The sequence below is a fragment of the Varanus komodoensis genome, unplaced genomic scaffold, assembly GCF_004798865.1.
Source record: "Varanus komodoensis strain SLA01 unplaced genomic scaffold, ASM479886v1 scaffold103, whole genome shotgun sequence".
NCBI lineage: Eukaryota > Metazoa > Chordata > Lepidosauria > Squamata > Varanidae > Varanus > Varanus komodoensis.
In genome coordinates this window covers 672,756-691,867 of record NW_025335283.1, presented here as the reverse complement: position 1 = coordinate 691,867, position 19,112 = coordinate 672,756, and the positions used below count along the sequence as shown (strand labels likewise).

Genomic DNA, 19,112 nt, shown 5'->3' with positions numbered 1-19,112 from the left:
CGCCTCGGAGGCCACCGGAGAAGCTGGCGCGCGCGGGACGGAAGCGATTCCCTGCATCCCGCGAAGCACTGCGGGAGGGCCGTGCGGCGAGAAAGGAGAGCCAATCGAAAGCCAGCTTTCAGTACTCGGTAGTCATTGGCCCACTGCTGGCCAATGAGGTGGCTGCCTGCGCGTCAAATGGGTGAACGAGGAGCTGAGCCTCCTGCGCATGCGCTCCTCTACCTCGGGCTGGGCGGCAGAAGCACCGAGTCTTCCGCGAGTGGCAGTCCTGCGCCGTCCCGCGGCTTTCGAGCCCTTCGGCGGCTCACGCTCAGCGCCGCCTATTCGTGGCTCGCCGAAGCCCGGCCGGCAGCCCGAGATCTCGCTCGCTCGCGCGGGCCCTGCCCCGTTGCTCCGAAGAGGCTTTTCAGCCGGCCCAGGACAGACCCTCGGGGTCGCGGGCGGGCGTCAGCGCGAGGTGTTGCGCGCTGGCCGGGCAGCTGCCGCACCATGGAAGTCAGCCACTCCGTCAAGGAACGGACCATCGCGGAGAACAGCCTGGTGATCCTGCTGCAGGGCCTGCACGGTCGCGTCACTACGGTGGAGCTGCGCGACGAGAGCGCGGCCAGGGGCCGTATCACCAACGTCGACGCCTTCATGAACGTCCGCCTGGCCGAGGCCACGTTCACCGACCGGCGTGGCCACGCTTCCAGGCTGGATGACCTCTTCGTGACAGGAAGGAACGTGCGCTACATCCATATCCCCGACGATGTGGACATCAGGGCCACCATCGAGCAGCAGCTGAAGCTCATCCACAGAGTCCGCACTTTTGGTGGCCGGGACAAAGGGAGGAAAGAGTTCCTTAGGCAGAAGGACAAGTGACCGCGTAAGAGCCGCATGGCCCCAGTGGCTCACCTTAGTCGGACAGTTTTTGCCCTTCCTGCACTGGGCACCCTCTCTTACAGCATTCCAAAGGGCCTTTCGCTAACACCTAGTTGTTTTCCTAGATGCCTTGACTTGGTTTTTGTTGTTGCTGTTAGTTGCGAAGTTGTGTCCCACCATCGCAAGCCCATGGTCTTGGCTGCACCTCCCTAATTCAAGAGTTCAAGTATTCTGAACACAAGTGGAAGCAGAGTCCCTTTGCAGCAATGTATGAGGCTATAATGCCCTAAACTACAAGTAGGAGGCAGCCTTTTTGTAGTCCTGATTCAGTGACTGCTCCCTGCAGTTCCACTTGTTTTCCCAAATAAATTCTTAGAAATATTAACACTGACTCTCCCTTTCTCACCACCTACATCTGCAGTTGCCTGTGCTGAATATGAACTTTCCCTATAACCATACCCAAAGCTTGAAGGGTGAATTGCAAACTGCTTTCGTCTAATTGAAGGTTACAGTGGAAGTGAAAGAATTTACTCTGTGCAGAGCTTAGCTGTAAAATTCAGTTCAAGTATGTGAAGCTGTCCTATGCTGGGTCAGAAAAGAGGTCTGTTAGCCCAGCACTGTCTGCTCTCCAAGGACCTGAGTTGAGAGATTATCTTGCTACCTTACATTCTTTCTCCAGTGTGATAGCAAGCATTACACCTGGGCTGTTGAGAGTGCAAACTATGATATCCTGTCACTGAGCTAGGGCCCTTATAGAATCATAGAATAGCAGAGTTGGAAGGGGCCACGAAGGCCATTGGGTCCAACCCCCTGCTGCTGCAGGTCACCACATTACACCATCCCACTCAGATGGCTGTCCAGTATCTTTCTGAATGTCTCTAGTGTGCGAGAGCCCACCATCTCCAGGCAGCTGGTTCCACTGTCATATTGTTTTGACAGTGAGGAAGCCTTTCCTGATGTCCAGCCTGAATCTGGGTTGTTGCAACTTGAATTGATTTATTCCGTGTCCTACATTCTCGTAGCAGCAAGATGAGATCTTGACTATCCTCTTTGTGAGGTACTTACAGAGTGATACCATGCCCACCCCCAGTCTTCTCTGCTTAAGGCTGAACATGCCCAGTTCCCTCTCTCTTCCTAGGGCAGTGTTCCCAAACCCTGGATCACTTTTGTTGCCCTCCTCTGGACCCTGTCTAATTTTTCTGCATCTTTCTTAAATCTTGGTGCCCAGAACTGGACACAGTGTTCCAGATGAGGGCTAACTAGCGAAGAATATTCAGGAACTACTTCCTCTATACTATTCCTACTTGTGATTTGGAAGTAATACTTCCATTAACGTATCCCAAAACAGCATTTGACCTTTTGTTGGCACATATTTAGCCTACTATCCACAATTACTCTGAAATCTTGTTCAGTTTTGTTGAGCCACTATTCCCCATCTTGTATGGATGCATTTGGGTTCTTTTTCCTAAGTGAAGGACTTGGCATTTGTCAAACTTAGCTGCTGTTTATTTCGGGGCTATTTGTGTAAAACATCTCCACGTTTCTTTTTGAAGTGATGGGAAAAGGAGCACTGGCAAAGTGTGGTGGACCAGCCTAGCCTCTCACAACCGCACAGCAATGCACATAGCAGTGTTTGGCAGCTACAGTCCACTTTGTGACAGGTCTTCCAGTTCACCAAAGAAGGGGGCTGCTGTGTATTGTGAAGCTGTTTTGTCATGAGAATAATGGCTTGCATCACAGATGCCTGCCGATTTAGTTTTTTGGTTCTGAAATCATCAAATGGAGATAGGAATGTGGATGACTGTGCTAGTTCCTGTTGTACTAAGGAAAAGGGTTTGGGGAATGCAAAAGACCAGCGTATCTATTGTGTCCTTTACTTTTTTGGGCAAGAATCCATTTCATTAGATGCATGAAATGGAGTGTAGCACATGTGTGTGTGGTGCATGCGCAAGGGGGGGCATGAGGGCAGCTTTGGTAGGTGAGAGTAAAATGAGTCATGGAATCATAGAACGGCAGAGCTGGAAGGGGCATTGTGCTAAACTGTCCCTCTCAGATGGCTGTCCAGTTGCATCTTGAATACCTCTAGTGTGTAAGGGAGCTCACAGTCTCCCTAGGTAATTGGCTGCCTGTTGTGCTTACTAACAGGAAATTCTTGCTGATGTCCAGCAAGAATCTGGCTTTTTGTAACTTGAGCCTTGTATTCTACGCCTGCACTCTGGGATGATTGAGAAGAGAACGTGACCTTTCCTCTTTGTGACAGGCTTTCCGGTATCTCAAGAGTGCTATCGTATCTCCTCTCAGTCTTCTCAAAGCTAAACATGTCCGATTTTGTCAATCTTTTCTCATAGGTCCCTGGGATCATCCTTGCTGCCCTCCTCTGAACCCTTCCCAGCTCGTCTGCATCTTTCTTACACCATGGTGCCCAGAACTGGCCACAGTACTCCAGATGAGGCCCAATCAGTGTTGCCTAAAGGGGAACTAGTACTTCTTGTGATTTGGATGTGGTACTTCTGTTAATGCAGCCTAAAATAGCATTTGCCCTTTTTGTAGCCACATCAGTGCATGTGAAGTGCCCTAAATGAGTCAACTGTTGAAGTAAACAAGGAGCTACAGATGGATCTGTAGATGGATTCACAGATGATCCAAGCACACCCATCCAGAAACAGTGCTGATCTGGCCTCAGCACTGGCCTTTCTGGAATTTATGTTCACCCTTGTCCAACAGGTTAGATATTACAGGGATTTTGATAGTCATCCACTGTACAAGTCCTGCATTATTCAGGGGATTTCCATTACAGTGAGCTGTATGTGATGCCCCTGCTGCACTCTGATTGTGGCAATATCGTGGGTTGGGTTGGTGTGGGAAGTGGCTGACTAGATGGTCCTGCCTTTGTTTCTGAAGTTTAAGCTGGATGGGCTTTGTGTCCTGCCCCCTTCTTAAACTGAAAGTGGAAGAGGTGGGGGGGGGGGAATTCCATTTGGGATAACTGGGACAAACTTTCCTGGGTAGAAAGAAATGGGTCTTACACCAGAGTAAGGACAGGCTGCAAAGTAGCTTTTTATTGGCAGGGAGGAAATGCAATCCCAGGTACAAGTGGTGCAACTCATGCGCAAGGAACTTACTGTAAATCGTCAGTAACATGATTCTAATGAGAGCTCTATATTGGAAAAAGGTCATTAAGCTGTGGACATCCTTGCTGAGGAGGACAACATATGAGAGGGGAGTGTGGCCCTTTCTGTATCTCTCTAGTCCTTCCAGTTCTGGTGAGCTGCTGTAGAACTTAAGGACTGTAGAGCTGCTTTGCACTGCCTTGGAAGAAATCTCTTGGGCCTTAAGAGAAACAAGCAGGGTTGTTGTAGCAAAGCGAGCTGCTCTATGTAGTGGTAAAGGGAAGCAGTCCAGGGGAGGGTATCCCCTCCCACTACTGTCTCACCGCACTGCACAGCACTGTTCCCGCCTTGCACCAGGCACTGTAAGCGGCTCTTCTTGCTGAGCCAGCAGGCTTGCCTAGCACATGTGCAGGGCATCCCTGGCACAGGAGGGGAACTGGACTGAAATGTCTTGGGTTGACAAGTCACAGGTATCAGCTGCCACTGAGCACACAGCAGACAGCACTCTCCATACCAGCTTGGCTTTACTTCCGCAGGTGGCCAGCCAAACCGGCTGCTGTCTTGTGAGGATCTCCTCTGCCACAGAGACATGGTGCACACACGACTAACCTTCACGACAGCAAGCATTAACAGGTTTCCTTCTCCACCCCAATGGAGCAGGTACAAGTTTGCAAAGTGCCCTCACTCCCCTCACTGGAGGGGAATTCAGCTCCAGAATTTACCTTTATTTAGTATCCTTATCTGCACCGTACCGTTTTTCCCTGCCCAAGCTGCTAGAACGGGCTAACTTGACCCTGCGCCTCGCCGTTATCCGACAGCCACCCGCAGGGAGGTCCGCCTGGCGCACGAAGCCCAGTCTGCCGCCCCCGGCGCTGCTCTCGGCTACAGGCGGCCACCCCGTGGCGTCCCCGTTCCTCGGCCCGGCAAAGCTGGGCTCCGGCCCTCGCGCGGAACTCACCGCCGTGCGACGGGCTTTCCTCGCCCCCGGCCCTGCCCGGCCGCTCGCCGGAGAGGGCCGCGGAGGCCCGGGCGCCGCGCCGCCCTCCCCGCTGCTGCTCCAGCAGCTTCCGGACCCCGCCTCTCGGGGCCCCGCTCGGCCCAGGCCCGGCTCCGGAGCGCCGGGGCAGCGGGACGGGAAGCGCGGCCGGCGGCCGGAAGCGCGGCGCGCCCCTGAGGCGCCGCCCCGAGCGGGCTCACGTGCGACGGCAGGGGCGGGGCGGGGCGGGCCTCGCGCGCGCCGCTTCCGGGCCCCGCCCTCCGCCTCCTCGCCGCGGCCAATCCCGCGCGGCTTCCGTGGTGCCGCGTCACGTCCGTCGGTAGGCGGCGGAGTCGGGCGCCGAGCTGGTGGGGAGAGGCGAGGCGGCCGGCGGGGCCGGGGCCGGGGCCGGAGGCGGCGATGGGTGAGCAGCGGCGGCCGCCGAGGGCCGTGGAGGGAGGGAGGGAGGGAGGGAGGGAGGGAGGGCGGGGCCGCGAAGGGACATACCGGGGGCGCTCGGAGTGCCGCGTCCCGGCGAGGGCTTGGCCGCAGCGCAGAAAACCCGAGCCTCGCTCTCGACGGTTGCGGGTCGCGCTTGTCCCTGGCTCGCCGGGCCCTTCCTCACCCCCCCCCCGCCGTGCTTGCGTCGGGCACATGCTCGGGCGAACTCCGGGAACCCGCGGGGTTTGCTTCCGCGGAGGCTCCGAGGATCGCAGCCGGGACGCTAGGCCTGGTCCCGGGGCGTCCGGAGACGCCGATCCCTCCTCTCCCGTGGCCCCCTTTGCGCGCAGGTCCCCGCCCCGAGAAGTCCGCGGTTGAGGCGGCCAGGGCAGTCGTTGGGCTGTTGCGGAAGGGCAGAGACCCCTGAACCCCGGAGCCCGCTTGCCAAGGTCCGCAGCTTGTGGCCCTCCTCCGCAGAGGAAAGCCGGTTCCCCACCCTCGCTGCCCTTTCAGGGATGGCGGGGGTTTCTCTCTCCCTTACCTCGTCATGGACTTGCCCATGGGAACGTTTTCTGTCTGGTGATGTCAGGTTAAGTGTCAGGCTGATGTCAGGTTGGGTAACAAGATGGATTGCTTCCGTTTCCACCTCAGAAAGCGCTGGGGGTGCTTGTGGTCACTTGTTTCCCATGTTCCTCTTTTACACCCAAACTGCTTTCAGATGAAACTTGCCGGGGAGGAGGCCCTTCTCACATATCCTCTTAACTTCCTGCTCCTAATGGGGGTGCATTCGCGCTCTGCCCCTTCAGTGCAAGGGTGGCATTCAAACTCCCTTCCTTTCTCACCTTCCTCTTGAGGGATACATCTTCCCTCTGTGGGTTGGTTGGTCCTCTCTCTCTTCTCCCCTCTCCCCAGTGCACTTGCTTTGTTTCTGGTGCATGCCTCAGATTCCCCGCTTTTTGTTGGGCTGTGCCTGCCCGTGTTAGGGCTGATGCTTAACGCAGCTTAGAGTGTTCTAAGCATATCATCATCCTCTCTACCGTTCCTTCCTGATTGGGAAACTTCCACCTGGCTTCTACCGGGCTGCTTTCTTGGGATTGGTTAGGTCAGGGGTCGGCAACCTTTAACACTCAAAGAGCCATTTGGACCTGTTTCCCACACAAAAGAAAACACCGGGAGCCGCTAAACCCTTTTGAAATCTAAAATGAAGATAACACTGCGTATATCGTTTTTTTACCTTAATGCTATGTATATCTTCGTTATGATTTAGCTGCAGCTCTTGTTCGGTCACTAAAAACTGTTATTTTTAATCTTACATTATAAACTAGTAGGACTCCTTTTAGATATTTTGAATAGGAGAACAGCCTCCTGAAGAGTCAGAGTCAGTGCTAAAGGGCTGCATGCATTAAACAGCAACCCCCATAAGTTCGTCAGCAGTAAAAGCAAATGAATCTACCCACGTACCATTAAACGTTTGGTTTTCTTCAGAAACTTTTCTTCGATTTATCCATGGTTGGATGGGGCGGGGGGGGGAGCTCAGTAAATCGGCAGGGTCGGAGGCTGTGCCGGAGATATAGGTGTGTTTAGTGACTGATTAGCAGATAAACAGTCAAGTGCTGTGAATTGTGACAGGTCCCAAGTGCAGCTTTTAACATTCAGATGAAGGAGATTACATTGGGACAAAAAGGATCTTTTCAGCAGCATGAGAGCCTGCAGGAAGCTTGTTTAGCAGAGAAATGTAGTGATTTACTTAACTAGCTGACTTACTTAACTAGGGTTCCTGAGTGGAGCTTCGAGTGAGCAGATCAGCGGCTGTGCCGGCGTGCATTTTGAGCGACGGAGCCGCAGCAGGGGGGTTCAAGAGCCACGTGCAGCTCCGGAGCCGCGGGTTGCTGACCCCTGGGTTAGGTGAATAAAGGAAAGGTTGCTAAGCATGAGGGCTGTTCTGTTGTGGTTTTCCATATTTGATTATGGGAAGAGAAAGGGGAAAGGTTTGAACTGTAACACAGCCCTAGAGAGAAAACAGACTTAGTAAAAGAGAGTTGTTTTCTGAACAAATGGAAACAGTGCCTGCTTAAGAGTGCTTGTTGGGCTATTTAGAGCCTGATCTTGTGCAATGAGGTGTGTCTAAGTTCACTGATTTCACCTAACACTCTATAGAAACAAGTTGTTAACCTGTTCAGCAAAAGCTCCATCAGGAGAACATTCCTCGTTGCCCAATGAGAAGGGGCCTCGCCAAGCTCACCAAGATTAAAACTTTTACCATTCCAGAGCTAGGACCTCTTCTTGTGTGGTCCAAGTTCTTCCCTTGAAAACCTGAACCTTCTTTTGTGCTCATTTCTTTAGCAAGAGGTCCTTTGTTGGGTTTGTAAAACTGCAACTTAAACAGTCCAAGATTGTAAGGAGAGCTGCCGCCACTCCTGATTCAGAGCAAGATTGGGGATTTCAGTATCCATCTTTGCAGTCTTTCTTGTAGGTGATAGCCATGTGAGAGAATGAGATGGTGGTCTTTACTCAGGATGGGAACTGTGGAGCTCACTGACATTCTGCTCACCTGATGCAGAATCTTTGTATCTTTTAAACCTTGGCATTTTAATTTTTAATTCTATGTCTGTGCCAGTTAGAAAACCTCTGAAATTCTGATAGGAAGCTGGGTGAGAAAGGAACTGATTTATGAGCATAATAAACACCTAGCATGCAGAGTTTGTGCTTGAGGTCTTTAATTACTGTAGGTTTAGTGAGGTATGGAGCAGGTGATTGTGAAACCAGAGTGCTAAAATCATAGCTCTCAGAGGTAATGAATGTGGCCTCCTATGTCTTCCTGTGCGTGAGTGAGTGAGAAAATGAAGGCCAGGCCAGTGATTTGTGTATGGTTATATCTTGGTTCTGTGCTGGGCAACATACAACTTGAGCCAGTGTGCTTCTCAAGGACATCAGGGTGAAGGACAGCGGAATTCTGGGGATTCCAGCATTTCTTTTTTAATGGCTTTAGCTCTCCTAGAGGAGTGTATATATGCAGAACTATATATGCATCTAGATATATATATATATATATATATATATATATATATATAGTTATGAACATATATTAGCATATTTATCGAAGGCTTCCACATTTTTTATCGGCATCAAGCAGATTATTTATGGCAGTGGCTGTTTGACTTCTGATTTGCTTGAATAGATGGTGCAGCCTTTTGCTGAGTCGGAATACAGGCCCACCTAATGTATTATCCCACGCTCGCTGGAGCCCAAGCGCTCTCCAGGGTCCTGGACCTTGCCAGTCCTTCAGCTGGTGACGCTAGGATGCCAAGCAGGGACTTATGCAAGCGAAGTTCTGTCACTGAATAATGGCTTCTCCCATGTGAGGATGGCAAGCATGCCATGTGCAAAGTGCAGCAAAAGAAGTGCAGAGTATCTGTGGTACTGATAAAGCTGCCGTGCAGAACCTCCTGAGGCCCTCATGAGAGTCGGGGCAGAGGCTGCGATTGACCCATGGTAGCACACCCTGCATTTGACGGCAGCCAAACACTCTGGGGGCACCCACGAGCTGCCTGTTCTCCAGGAATCCCCGCGGTGCCAGTGCAAGCGTATCTGAATGTGCTAGTCAGATCCTGACTTGCTTATTTTTGGAGACACAGATGCACCTTCAGGGCATTTTTCTAGATTCCCCCAGCTTCCCAAATCCCTGGTGTCATTGATCAGTTTTCCTAGACATGCTACCTCTACTGACATTTTGAGACAGTTGATCCATGTGAACTGGTCTGTGACTGCCTGTGCGTCATCTCTTTTTCTGCTAATGGTTGGGTCAGCAGACATCTCATTTTGCTTATGATTTCTTTGTCTTTGAAATTTCTCCCGGTATGTTCATACATTTGAGGCTTGTCCAATTCCATCTAGGTTTTTACATGTGCATGGCAATGGCTCTTATGTGTGTCCAGAAATATATTGAGCATCAGGTGAGCAAGCACTGCAAAATCAGAATGTGAAGCTGAGAGATCACTTGAAACAAGCTGCAGTTTTTGGGAGCTTAAACTTGAGTGGCACAAAAACCCACTCTTTGGCCTCCATGGTGCACAAGGATGGCTTTGAATGTAGCTGAGAACTAAAAAGGGAGTGCTTTCTTTGAAACAGGTCATGGAGGCCAAATGTTGAGAACTTCCAGAAAGCTATTCTTGCTGCTGCAAGTTGTGGTGGGGGAAGTGTCCATTTGGTTTCGAGGTACTGAAAGAGTGCAGCTGTTGGGTGGCATGAGTAGACGGGCTTGCTGTTTTGGAGTGATGAGCCTTCCTCCCCTCACCCTGGTCGCCTTACCCACATTTGATCAGAGAGGTAAACCTTGTGGCTTGCTCCAAGTTAAACTTGCCAAGCCCACATAGCTTGCATACTGGTGAGCAGCTCTAAAATAAGCTTGTCCAGAGAACAGTCTCCAGGGCTAGGGATGTTCATAGGAAAACGGGCCTTTTGCACTCATCTGGGGCTTGCTTACATACCATCCTGCAAGGAGTAATGTAAGTCTTCTGGAAATGTTGACTTGGTACATTTTCTGCTGCCCTGAATCTATAGAGACCTGCTTCATGGCTTACATTTAGTGACCAGAATGGAAACTGTCACACTAATTTTACATGTTGTATGAATATCACAAAAGGTTTTCAGTAGCCAAAAGTGGATGGTAAAAATAGTGCATGTAAAGGGAGAGTAATCAGTGAAATATACTCGTGAGGATGGGATGCTGGTGTAGTCAAAGTAATTCAGAGCTTTAAAGAAGAGTTGTTTTAAAAGAAACTCTCACAAACACCCTAAAACCCTTCAATTCAATCTTAGATTATTTGGATTTGAACAGTACAATCCTACTCTTTTTTACTCAGATATAGGTCCCATCAAGCTCAGAGAGGATTTTTCAGTGCTAACACTTTAGTTTAGACTAGTATTGTATCCATTCCAATTGCCCAATTTGACTTGTATTGGGTTCATTCATTAAGTTACCAATTACTTTTATTAAAAAGTTCTCTTCTAAAAAAGGGGATATAGTCATGTGACAATTTTCCACCCCAGGTTGCTTCTGGAGAATAACTTCATCCTTGGGTGTGAGTCCTTATAGAATACATCAGTACAACATGTCAGTGTCTTTTCCAAGATTAATATTCTTGAGATTTTGACTGAGGGATGGTCTCCCATACAGTCCTATTTCAGAACTGTTCATCATTTCCATGGAATGAGAAGAACCTGATAGACAGGGACAATGAGAGTTCGGAACTCCATTCGAACACTTGCTGCAGTAAGAGCTGCTTCGTGTAACAGCTCTGTCCTCATTATTTGAGCTCCTTGTGAAATACTGCCCCTCTCCTTGTTTGGGCCATTGATTCTGTAGCAGAACAGCACATAAAACCTACAGCTTCCTGCAGCAGAATTGTTGTTGCCGTGTGGCTCATGCATTAAAAGACTGGAAGTGATGCCTGTTTGAGTTCTTTTTGAGTTTGAGTTCTTTTAACTGACCCCATCCATCAGGGCATATCTGCTTTCGAACCAGCATGCAAGTCTGTTCTTCCCATTCTGCTACAGTGGTACCTTGGCTCACAAACTTAATGTTCCAACATTTAATCACAGCGGCGAGGATTGTGCTTGCTCAATACTGAAAGAGTGAGGAACTACTCACTGAGGAACTGATTTTAAAGATTCTGGACTGTGCAGAAATGGACAGATTGACTATTACTGAAGGAGAAAGTAGATACTGACTTCTATCAAACTTGGGACCTTTTTTATGATTGGCTGGAGAAACGGGACTTGGCTTAGATTTAAAGATGTCTTTAAATTTTTATAAATCAATTTGAATATGATTATAGAATGTTAAAAAGATATGTTGTAGGGGGCTGACCCAGTACATCCAATGTATTTGATGATTGATGGTTTTTAGTTTAAAATCTTAATAAAAATCTTTATTAAAAAAAATAAAAAGAACTTAATCCATTCCAGGACTCAAATTGTTCATGAGCCAAGTTAAATTTCCCCATAAGGTTCAATGTAAATAAGGTTAATCTGTTCTGTAACCATTTTTTTAAATCAGAAAAATGTGAAGCGAAGTGACAACAACAGAGATCGCAGCCATCTCCCGCCAACACCCCGAGCACAAGCGCAGCCATCTCCCCGCCCCCCCAGCACAACCGAGATCGTGCCTGTCATCCCTGCAGGTGCCCGTCATCCCGGCACGCTGTGGGGTGGGGGGAAGAGACGGGCACGATTGCAGGTGTACTGGGGGAAGAAGAGACAGGTGCAAACAGCGGGGGTGGGGGGAAGGCCGGGATTGCGCTTGTCCTTCCTGCAGGAGTGTGCCTGTGATCGCGCAGGGGGGAGATGGCCACGATCTTGGTCACCACCGAATGCGCAGTTCGCGACCCAAGTCAAAATTTTAATGAAATTTTTGTTTGTGACCCGATTTGTTCGTGAACCAAGGCGTTCGTGAGCCGAGGTACCACTGTACTTTGTGAACTGCAGTTCTGTGTCTGACTAGGAACTCTAACAGAATTCTCGGCACTTGGACACTTCGGCTCCCTGGGCGAGCCAGCCATAGCTGTCATCACTGTAAAAACCAATGTGGCTGTAAATACGTGTTTCAGAGGCGAAAGAGCCTTCCCCTGCTCTGGCTGGCAGCTCTCAGCAGCAGTAGTTTCCCCAGTACCCTGAAATGTCCCAGGGTCCATCTCGTGAGAAGTCACCTGCAGATGATCCCACTCTCCCTACTCTGGATGGTGGGGGAGCCACTTCAGACTTTTGCTAGAGTGCATTTGAGACCCTTTTGGATTATTTGAGTCAGTCCTGCATTCACATTTCCTGTATTATTATGTTTAGAAAGTACCACAACTTGTGTTGTGAGAAGTTGTGGCGCTTTTTAATATCAATGCTAATAAAAAGTTGTTCAATAAATCCAGTGTCTGGGAGGTACTTTATCAGCTGTACTAATGTAAGTGGTATTTTTGTGCCACCAGCCCATTTGCCGCTCTGCACGCGGTTCAGCCTCATCTGATCTATTTGAATCAAGGGACAAAATCTGGCTGGTCCTGCCTTCCTTTCATATCTTGGAATGATATGAGTACTGGAGTACTGGAAGGATCACTTGAGACCGTGGGTCCTCAAACTACGCCCACCACGCCCATTTATCCAGCCCGCCATAGCTTACCACGTGCGCGCTTGCATGCTCATGTGGCGAGATGCTGGCTTGCTCACAAGGAGATCATTTGGCCTCACTTGGAGAAAACAATCTCTGCACACGCACGCCCCTGCCTTGCCGCACGTGCCCCCCCCCCCCGGCCTGCACCGCCTGCCCGCACCGCCCTGGCAGCCCGCACCTTTTGACTGCCCCCTGTTCAAAAGGTTTGAGGGCTCCTGCATGAGGCTGTATCCAGACCAGCTCGTGGCTCCATTTTGTTTTGTCTGCTACAGTCCCCATAGTGGTCCCTGCCTGGGTTCCACGTCTGTTCCTTCCTCTCCTGTAATAGACAGCGTTGTTGTCGCCTTTGGCAGATTTATCTGTCACTCAGCTTGGAATAAGAAACGCTCCATTCTGGGTTTGCTTCTACAACTTGTCAGCATTTCTGGTAGCTGCTGTTATATGTGTCCTTGCCTCTTCATTACGAAGCACGGTTATTATACACACTTTTTACAGATAGTGAGCCTTTAACCAAGGTTTCTGGAGTCCGAATTCCTTATTGAATACAGTGTTTTAAATGGTGTCTTGTGTCTTTCCTTCACCACCACCACCATCCCAAGAATGTTGGCAGCCAGCACACAGATGCCTTTGTAGATAGCTCGGCTTTCATGTTCTTTGAAATGGTGTTTTGTTGCACAAACCTTGCACAACAATTGCATTTCCAAAGGGGATGCTTCGGATTCTGCAAACAGGGAGCCAAGAGGTGGTGGCAAATCACCATATCTAATTCAGAAACAGGAGTTTTGCTTTGCAGCCTTCTCTCTGTGGACCATGTAGGGTGGATAAAAATTAATGACTTTTTAAAAAATTTGGATTTTTAAAATTTAAACCAGATTTTTTAAATAAAATGCTTTTGAGGAAAAACCTATCTAAAGATAGTTTTCCGTTTAAGATGTTATAGTCCAGAGGTCATGAAAGAAGGATTAGCTTTTAATTATGTCACATAAGGTTTGTATAGTCATGTGATGTTTAAATTTTTTTGGTAAATGAATTCCATTGATCCATTCACAATGGCATGCTCTTCCAGACATTTCTGTAAGATTATTTGGCAGTTTTTCTATCTAGAAGATATTATCTAGATATATGCTTGGTTTCGCAGTTCTCGAAACTGGATTTGTATATGCAGGGATCGCATACCTCTTATTCACAGCAAAAATGTAATAAATGAACATAACAGAGTTGACAAAATGACCTTAATCCCATTGTTCCTTTTCAAATCTATATACACAGAATCAACTCTTACCTCATAAGTGCTAAGTTTTGAAAAATTCAATGAATAGAAGGAGGTTGTTGGGAGTGGAATAGATCTGCACAAGAAGCTAAGTAGGAGGAGGGAGGGGCAGGTAGTAAAAATGAAAGTGAAACCTTTTGAGCAGAATGCTCCACCAGTCTTTGGATCTTGTTGTGTGTAGCCTGAGGTTTTTCATATTATTCTTTTTCTGGGGAAGAAAACCTATAATGACAGCAGGCCATAAAGAGACCCAAATTAGGAATATGTGGATGAAGTTCCTCTACCTACAGGTAAAGTAGGTATGCTTGCAAATTATGTTGAAAACCATGATTTAAATCTAGTCTTACTGACTAGTGATCTAAATTTATTTCATTTAAATCAAACCCACCCTGGGACCATGCAGAGTGTAACCAAACAGATGCTTACATTTGGACTTTAAAGACCGGAGCAAAGGGCCCGAGCGTGTTGTCCTTTGTGCCCTTTCACAGTTTCTTGCTTGGAAGAAGCATGGCCAAAATATCCAGATTTAATGCCTAGAAAAATTGCATTCTGCAGTCTGACTAGTTATTCAGTTCAGTCTTTTTATAGTCACAGTCCCAAGTAAAAGACAAAGCAGAACATCAGAAGCTTATTTTAAAAGAGCCCATTAAATATTGTCCTGTAATATTTGTTCCCCCTATTCATTATTTGTTACATCAGCCTTTAGTACAAAGAGTTGTAGTGCATCGCCCCATTTTGCCCTCACAGCAGCTCAGGGTTCGATTTGGCTGTGTGTCAGTGGCTGGTGCCGTCACCCAGAGAGCATGACGGCTGGAGTGGAACGAGTCCCACACCAGTGCTTAGCTCACTCCACGCACTGGCACTTCTGCATGGCTTCCTGTGGGAACTGGTGAGCTGCTTCAGAGGGTGCAGCAGCTCAGGTCCCAGCTAATAGCAGCTGCTGTCCTTAGACTTCCACGCCTTCCCCAGGCACACCTTCCCTCATGGAGTGTCCTCGACTCAGTGCTGTGGCTTTTGGCTGAACGTTTCCCGAGTGACCTGGAATCAGTTTGGTGCTTGTGTGGTGCAGTCATAAGTAGGCCTTCAGTCTTTGGGTCCGATGTGAATAGCTTCAGCAGAGCAAATGCACAAATGTGGGACTCGGTGGAGATCTTTTTGTCTGTCATGAGCCCAGACGTTCTTCTCAGTGAACTAGCAGACCGGGCGGGAGACTGGCAGGGTTCCTCTCCAGGTGTCTCTATCTCCTTGTTCAGCTCTAAAGCCCTTCCTTGGTTCCACTGTGCTGCTGCAGCTGATATTCGGAGTTTGATGACAGCTGGTTCCTGCCAGGTGTCTCTCGGGAGAAGGGATTCATCTGCTCCGCACGCCCATCAACTGCAGCAGCATGAGAACTGCTCTTGTATTTCCCCATGTCACGTTCTGCTTGGGGTGCTGTCCAGGAGTGCCAGCAGCCTGAATAGATTCAGAGTGCCTGTGCAGACTTCCTCTTCTGGAGAGACCCTTCAGTTCCCTAAGGCTGTTTCTAATGGGCCTTGCACTTTAGCCTGCTGTGATGCCTGAAATTTTGTTGAGAGTGGTCTCGATTCAACTGTCCTTCCTGGGTCCAAAAGCTGCAGTAGGGTTGGTATTGCCAAAAGATGGGCTAGTGCTTCATTTTGCAGTCCCCACAGGCTCATAGTCAGGCCTGGAGTTTTGGTTCTGGGAACCCCTTGCTCAAGGGCAGAAAAAACACCAAATGTGTAAATTGCACGCACCTGGATGCTAGGTCATTTTCCATCCCAGCATTCCTTTCCCGTTTCACTTGACCTGTATGCCAGGAAGGGCTTGTACGCACTTTGCTTTTCTCTACCTGGGGAGTCGGTCTGTTTCCACAAGCAATAGAAAAATGCATTTATGAGCACTCTGATTCCATCTGCAATCATCCCTTGCAGACTGTGACTGCAGTTGTAAATGAAGTTGTTGCACATGTGTTCCTAGACTGCTTGCACAAGGGCACCCCGAGGCTTCTGTCTGGGACTCCAGACAGAAGCGTGGAAAAGCGCGGATGCAGGAGCGTGCCTTGGGTGCCTCGTGTGGCTAGGAGTGCTTGGCAAGTGCCTGTATGACTAGAAAATGGGGCCTGGCATGCTCTCCCTTTCTGCAGTCCCTGGGAGAAAGTGCACAAAGGAAAACTTTCCACCTCTTGGGGTGGGGGGTGCGAGTTCTTGTGTCCAAGGCTGGGTCCGCAACCGAGGCTGTGCCCGTGTGCATCAGTGTCCCCAGAGCAGCCCTTGAGCTACATCAACTGCCCCACAGTGACAGGTCGTCTTTCCAGTTTCCCTGAGGGGCTGTTATGATGGAAGGGAGCGGAGAGGGGAAGCGGAGGCGACAGACGAGAGGGTGGGCACTCTTCTGCTGGGCTACTGACAGTTGCAGTGAGTGCAACAAGATTTGAAGGGCTGGAGTTCACGTTTTGCCTTGTGAGCATGAGCACAGTCTTTGGGAGTAGGAGCAGTTCAGAAATGGATCCTTCCCACAGTCTGCACAGCAAGACACAGCACAGCCTCTTTGTTGGATGTTCTGTGATCCACACATTAAAGAAGCTTTATTTGACAACTGACTTGGCGCTTCGTGGCTGTCTGCAGCCTTCAGTGAGCCACAACTGTGTATAACAACCGTTCAGCATTGCTCACGGAAATGAAAGTGTGGAGGCGTTGTTGTGGGAAAGGCATCAGAGCATCACAGAGTGCCTGTTGAGCTTCACTGAAAATGTCTGCTCTTGCTTTCCAGAGCTCAGAATGAAGCGGCGAGCATCTGACAGAGGAGGTGGGGAAACATCTGCCAAGGCGCTTTGTCCAGGCATTTCCAGCAATACCACCAAGCGGGCCGGGCCCTTCATCCTTGGTAAGCAGGAGGGGCATTCTGTGCTTTGCCTGGAGCTTCTGTCATGGATGCAAATTAATCACAAGGGCGTGACTTAGTCTATGAAATCAGTTCTGCTTCTGCAGGGCACTGAATTCTGCACTGCACCCCTTCCCATGCTTGGAAATTCAAAGCCATATTCAGCCAGTACTCTGACTTCTGAATCCTCTCCAGGTTCAAAACTTTTTTCCCCCAGAAGGCATAAACCTCCCTGAGTCTGGGAGGTTATGAACGCCTCGCTGAGGGAGGGCTGGGTCCCTGCTCCCTTGAAGGAGGCAGTGATTCGGCCTGTCCTGAAGAAGGCATCTCTGGACCCAGAGGTGGCTGCCAACTTTAGACAGGTGGCCAATATCCCATTCCTGGGCAAGGTGTTAAAGCGAGTGGTGGCGGGACAACTCCAAGCACTCTTGGATGAGACTGACTATCTGGACCCATTTCAGTCCGGCTTCAGACCCGGTTACGGTACTGAATCTGCCTTGGTCGCCCTGTATGATGACCTGTGCAGGGAGAGGGACAGGGGGAGTGCGTCCCTGTTGGTTCTCCTGGACCCTCAGCGGCTTTCGATACCATCGACCATGGTATCCTTCTGGATAGGCTGGCTGGGCTAGGAGTTGGGGGCACTGCTTGGCAGTGGTTCCGCTCCTACCTTGCTGGCCGATTCCAGAAGGTGTTGCTGGGGGACTATAGCTCTGCACCATGGCAGGTTTGGCCATGGGGTTCCAGAGGGCTCTATTTTGTCCCCCTTGCTCTTTAACGTCTACATGAAACCGCTGGGGGAGGTCATCAGGAGGTTTGGGCTGCGGAGTCACCAGTATGCTGATGACACCCAGCACTACCTCTCGTTTACATCTACTCCAGGTGAGGCAGTGGCTGTACTGAACCGGTGCCTGGCCGAGGTAATGGGCTGGATGAGGGCCAATAAACTGAGCCTCAATCCAGATAAGATGGAAGTCCTGTTGGTGGGCGGATCGAGGTTCCAGGTAAGTGATTTTGACCCTGTTCTGGATGGGGTAGCACTCCATCTAAAGAACAGGGTCCGCAGCTTGGGAGTACTCCTTGACCTGGAGCTGTCACTGGAAATCCAGGTGGCAGCAGTGGCGAGGAGCACTTTCCTTCAGCTTTGGCTGCTCCATCAGCTGCGTCCTTACTTGGACAAAGACTGCCTAGCAACGGTGATTCATGCTCTTGTAACCTCCAGGTTGGATTATCGTAACACACTCTACATGGGGCTGCCCCTGAAAACGGTCCAGATACTTCAGCTGGTACAGGATAGAGCAGCCATGATGCTGACGGGGACCAGTCGTTATTCTCATATAACGCCAGTCCTCTACAAGCTACATTGGCTCCCAGTTGAAGTCTGGGCCCAATTCAAGGTGCTGGTTTTGACCTATAAAGCCCTGAATGGCTTGGAACCGGGATACCTGAAGGAACGCCTCCTTCCATATATGCCCTCATCAGCGAGGGAGACCCTACTCAGAGAACCCTTCCTGAAGGAGGTGAAAGGGGAATCTGCTCGGAGCAGGGCTAATCTGCGGTGGCGTCCAGCTCAAGGAATGCACTCCCCTGGTGCCAAACTTGCTCTTTTCAGCGCCCAGTCAGAACCTTTTTATTTAACTGGTATTTTAAAAACTATTATTAATGTAACCGTTGCGTTTTACTACTTTTATTGTTTTTACTGCTTGAATTGTTTTAATGTATGTGATTTTATTGATTGTTTTAATGTATTGACTGGGAGCTGTTCCGAGATGCCTTGCATGGGGAATCGCATACAAATGTTGTGCGTGTGTGCATGCTTGTGTGCTATTTATATATGTTGTTAGTCGCGAAGTCATGTCCGACCCATCACGACCCCATGGACAACACTCCTCCAGGCCTTCCCGTCCTCCACCATCCCCCGGAGTTCACTCAAGCTCACACCGACTGCTTCAGTGACTCCATCCAGCCACCTCATTCTCTGCCGTCCCCTCCTTCTTTTGCCATCTATTCTTCCCAGCATTAGGCTCTTCTCCAGGGAGTCCTTCCTTCTCATTAGGTGGCCAAAGTATTTGAGTTTCATCTCCAGGATCTGGCCTTCTAAAGAGCAGTCAGGGTTGATCTCCTCTAGGACTGACTGGTTTGATCACCTTGCTGTCCAAGGGACTCGCAGGAGTCTCCACCAGCACCACAATTCAAAGGCCTCAGTTTTTTGACGCTCAGCCTTTGTTATGGTCCAACTTTCACGGCATACATTGTAACTGGGAAAACCATAGCCTTGACTATACGCACTTTTGTTGGCAGGGTGATGTCTCTGCTTTTTAGTATGCAGTCTAGATTTGCCATAGCTTTCCTCCTCAAGAGCAAGCATCTTTTAATTTCTTGGCTGCAGTCCCCATCTGCAGTGATCTTGGAGCCCGG

General features: G+C 49.6%; 2 protein-coding genes across 3 annotated transcripts in view; both read left to right on the top strand.

Annotated features, from left to right (window-relative positions):
- The first annotated feature begins 246 nt into the window (after nucleotides 1-246).
- Nucleotides 247-1,246, top strand: LSM10 (LSM10, U7 small nuclear RNA associated). Its single transcript, XM_044419465.1, has one exon. The coding sequence runs from the start codon at nucleotides 490-492 to the stop codon at nucleotides 859-861; it is 372 nt and encodes a 123-aa protein (XP_044275400.1). The 5' UTR covers nucleotides 247-489; the 3' UTR covers nucleotides 862-1,246.
- A 4,106-nt stretch (nucleotides 1,247-5,352) lies between these two features.
- STK40 (serine/threonine kinase 40) overlaps nucleotides 5,353-19,112 on the top strand; it is a 31,531-nt gene continuing 17,771 nt past the window's right edge. For both annotated transcript variants that reach the window (XM_044419459.1, XM_044419458.1), the window contains exons 1-2: nucleotides 5,353-5,371; nucleotides 16,587-16,700. In XM_044419459.1, coding sequence (XP_044275394.1) covers nucleotides 5,368-5,371; nucleotides 16,587-16,700 — 118 coding nt within the window. In that variant the 5' untranslated portion in view covers nucleotides 5,353-5,367. The remainder of the gene's footprint in view (nucleotides 5,372-16,586; nucleotides 16,701-19,112) is intronic.

Bases quoted from the DNA above. Each gene is read 5' to 3' on its own strand.
- LSM10 (XM_044419465.1), top strand. From the start codon at position 490: ATGGAAGTCAGCCACTCCGTCAAGGAACGGACCATCGCGGAGAACAGC.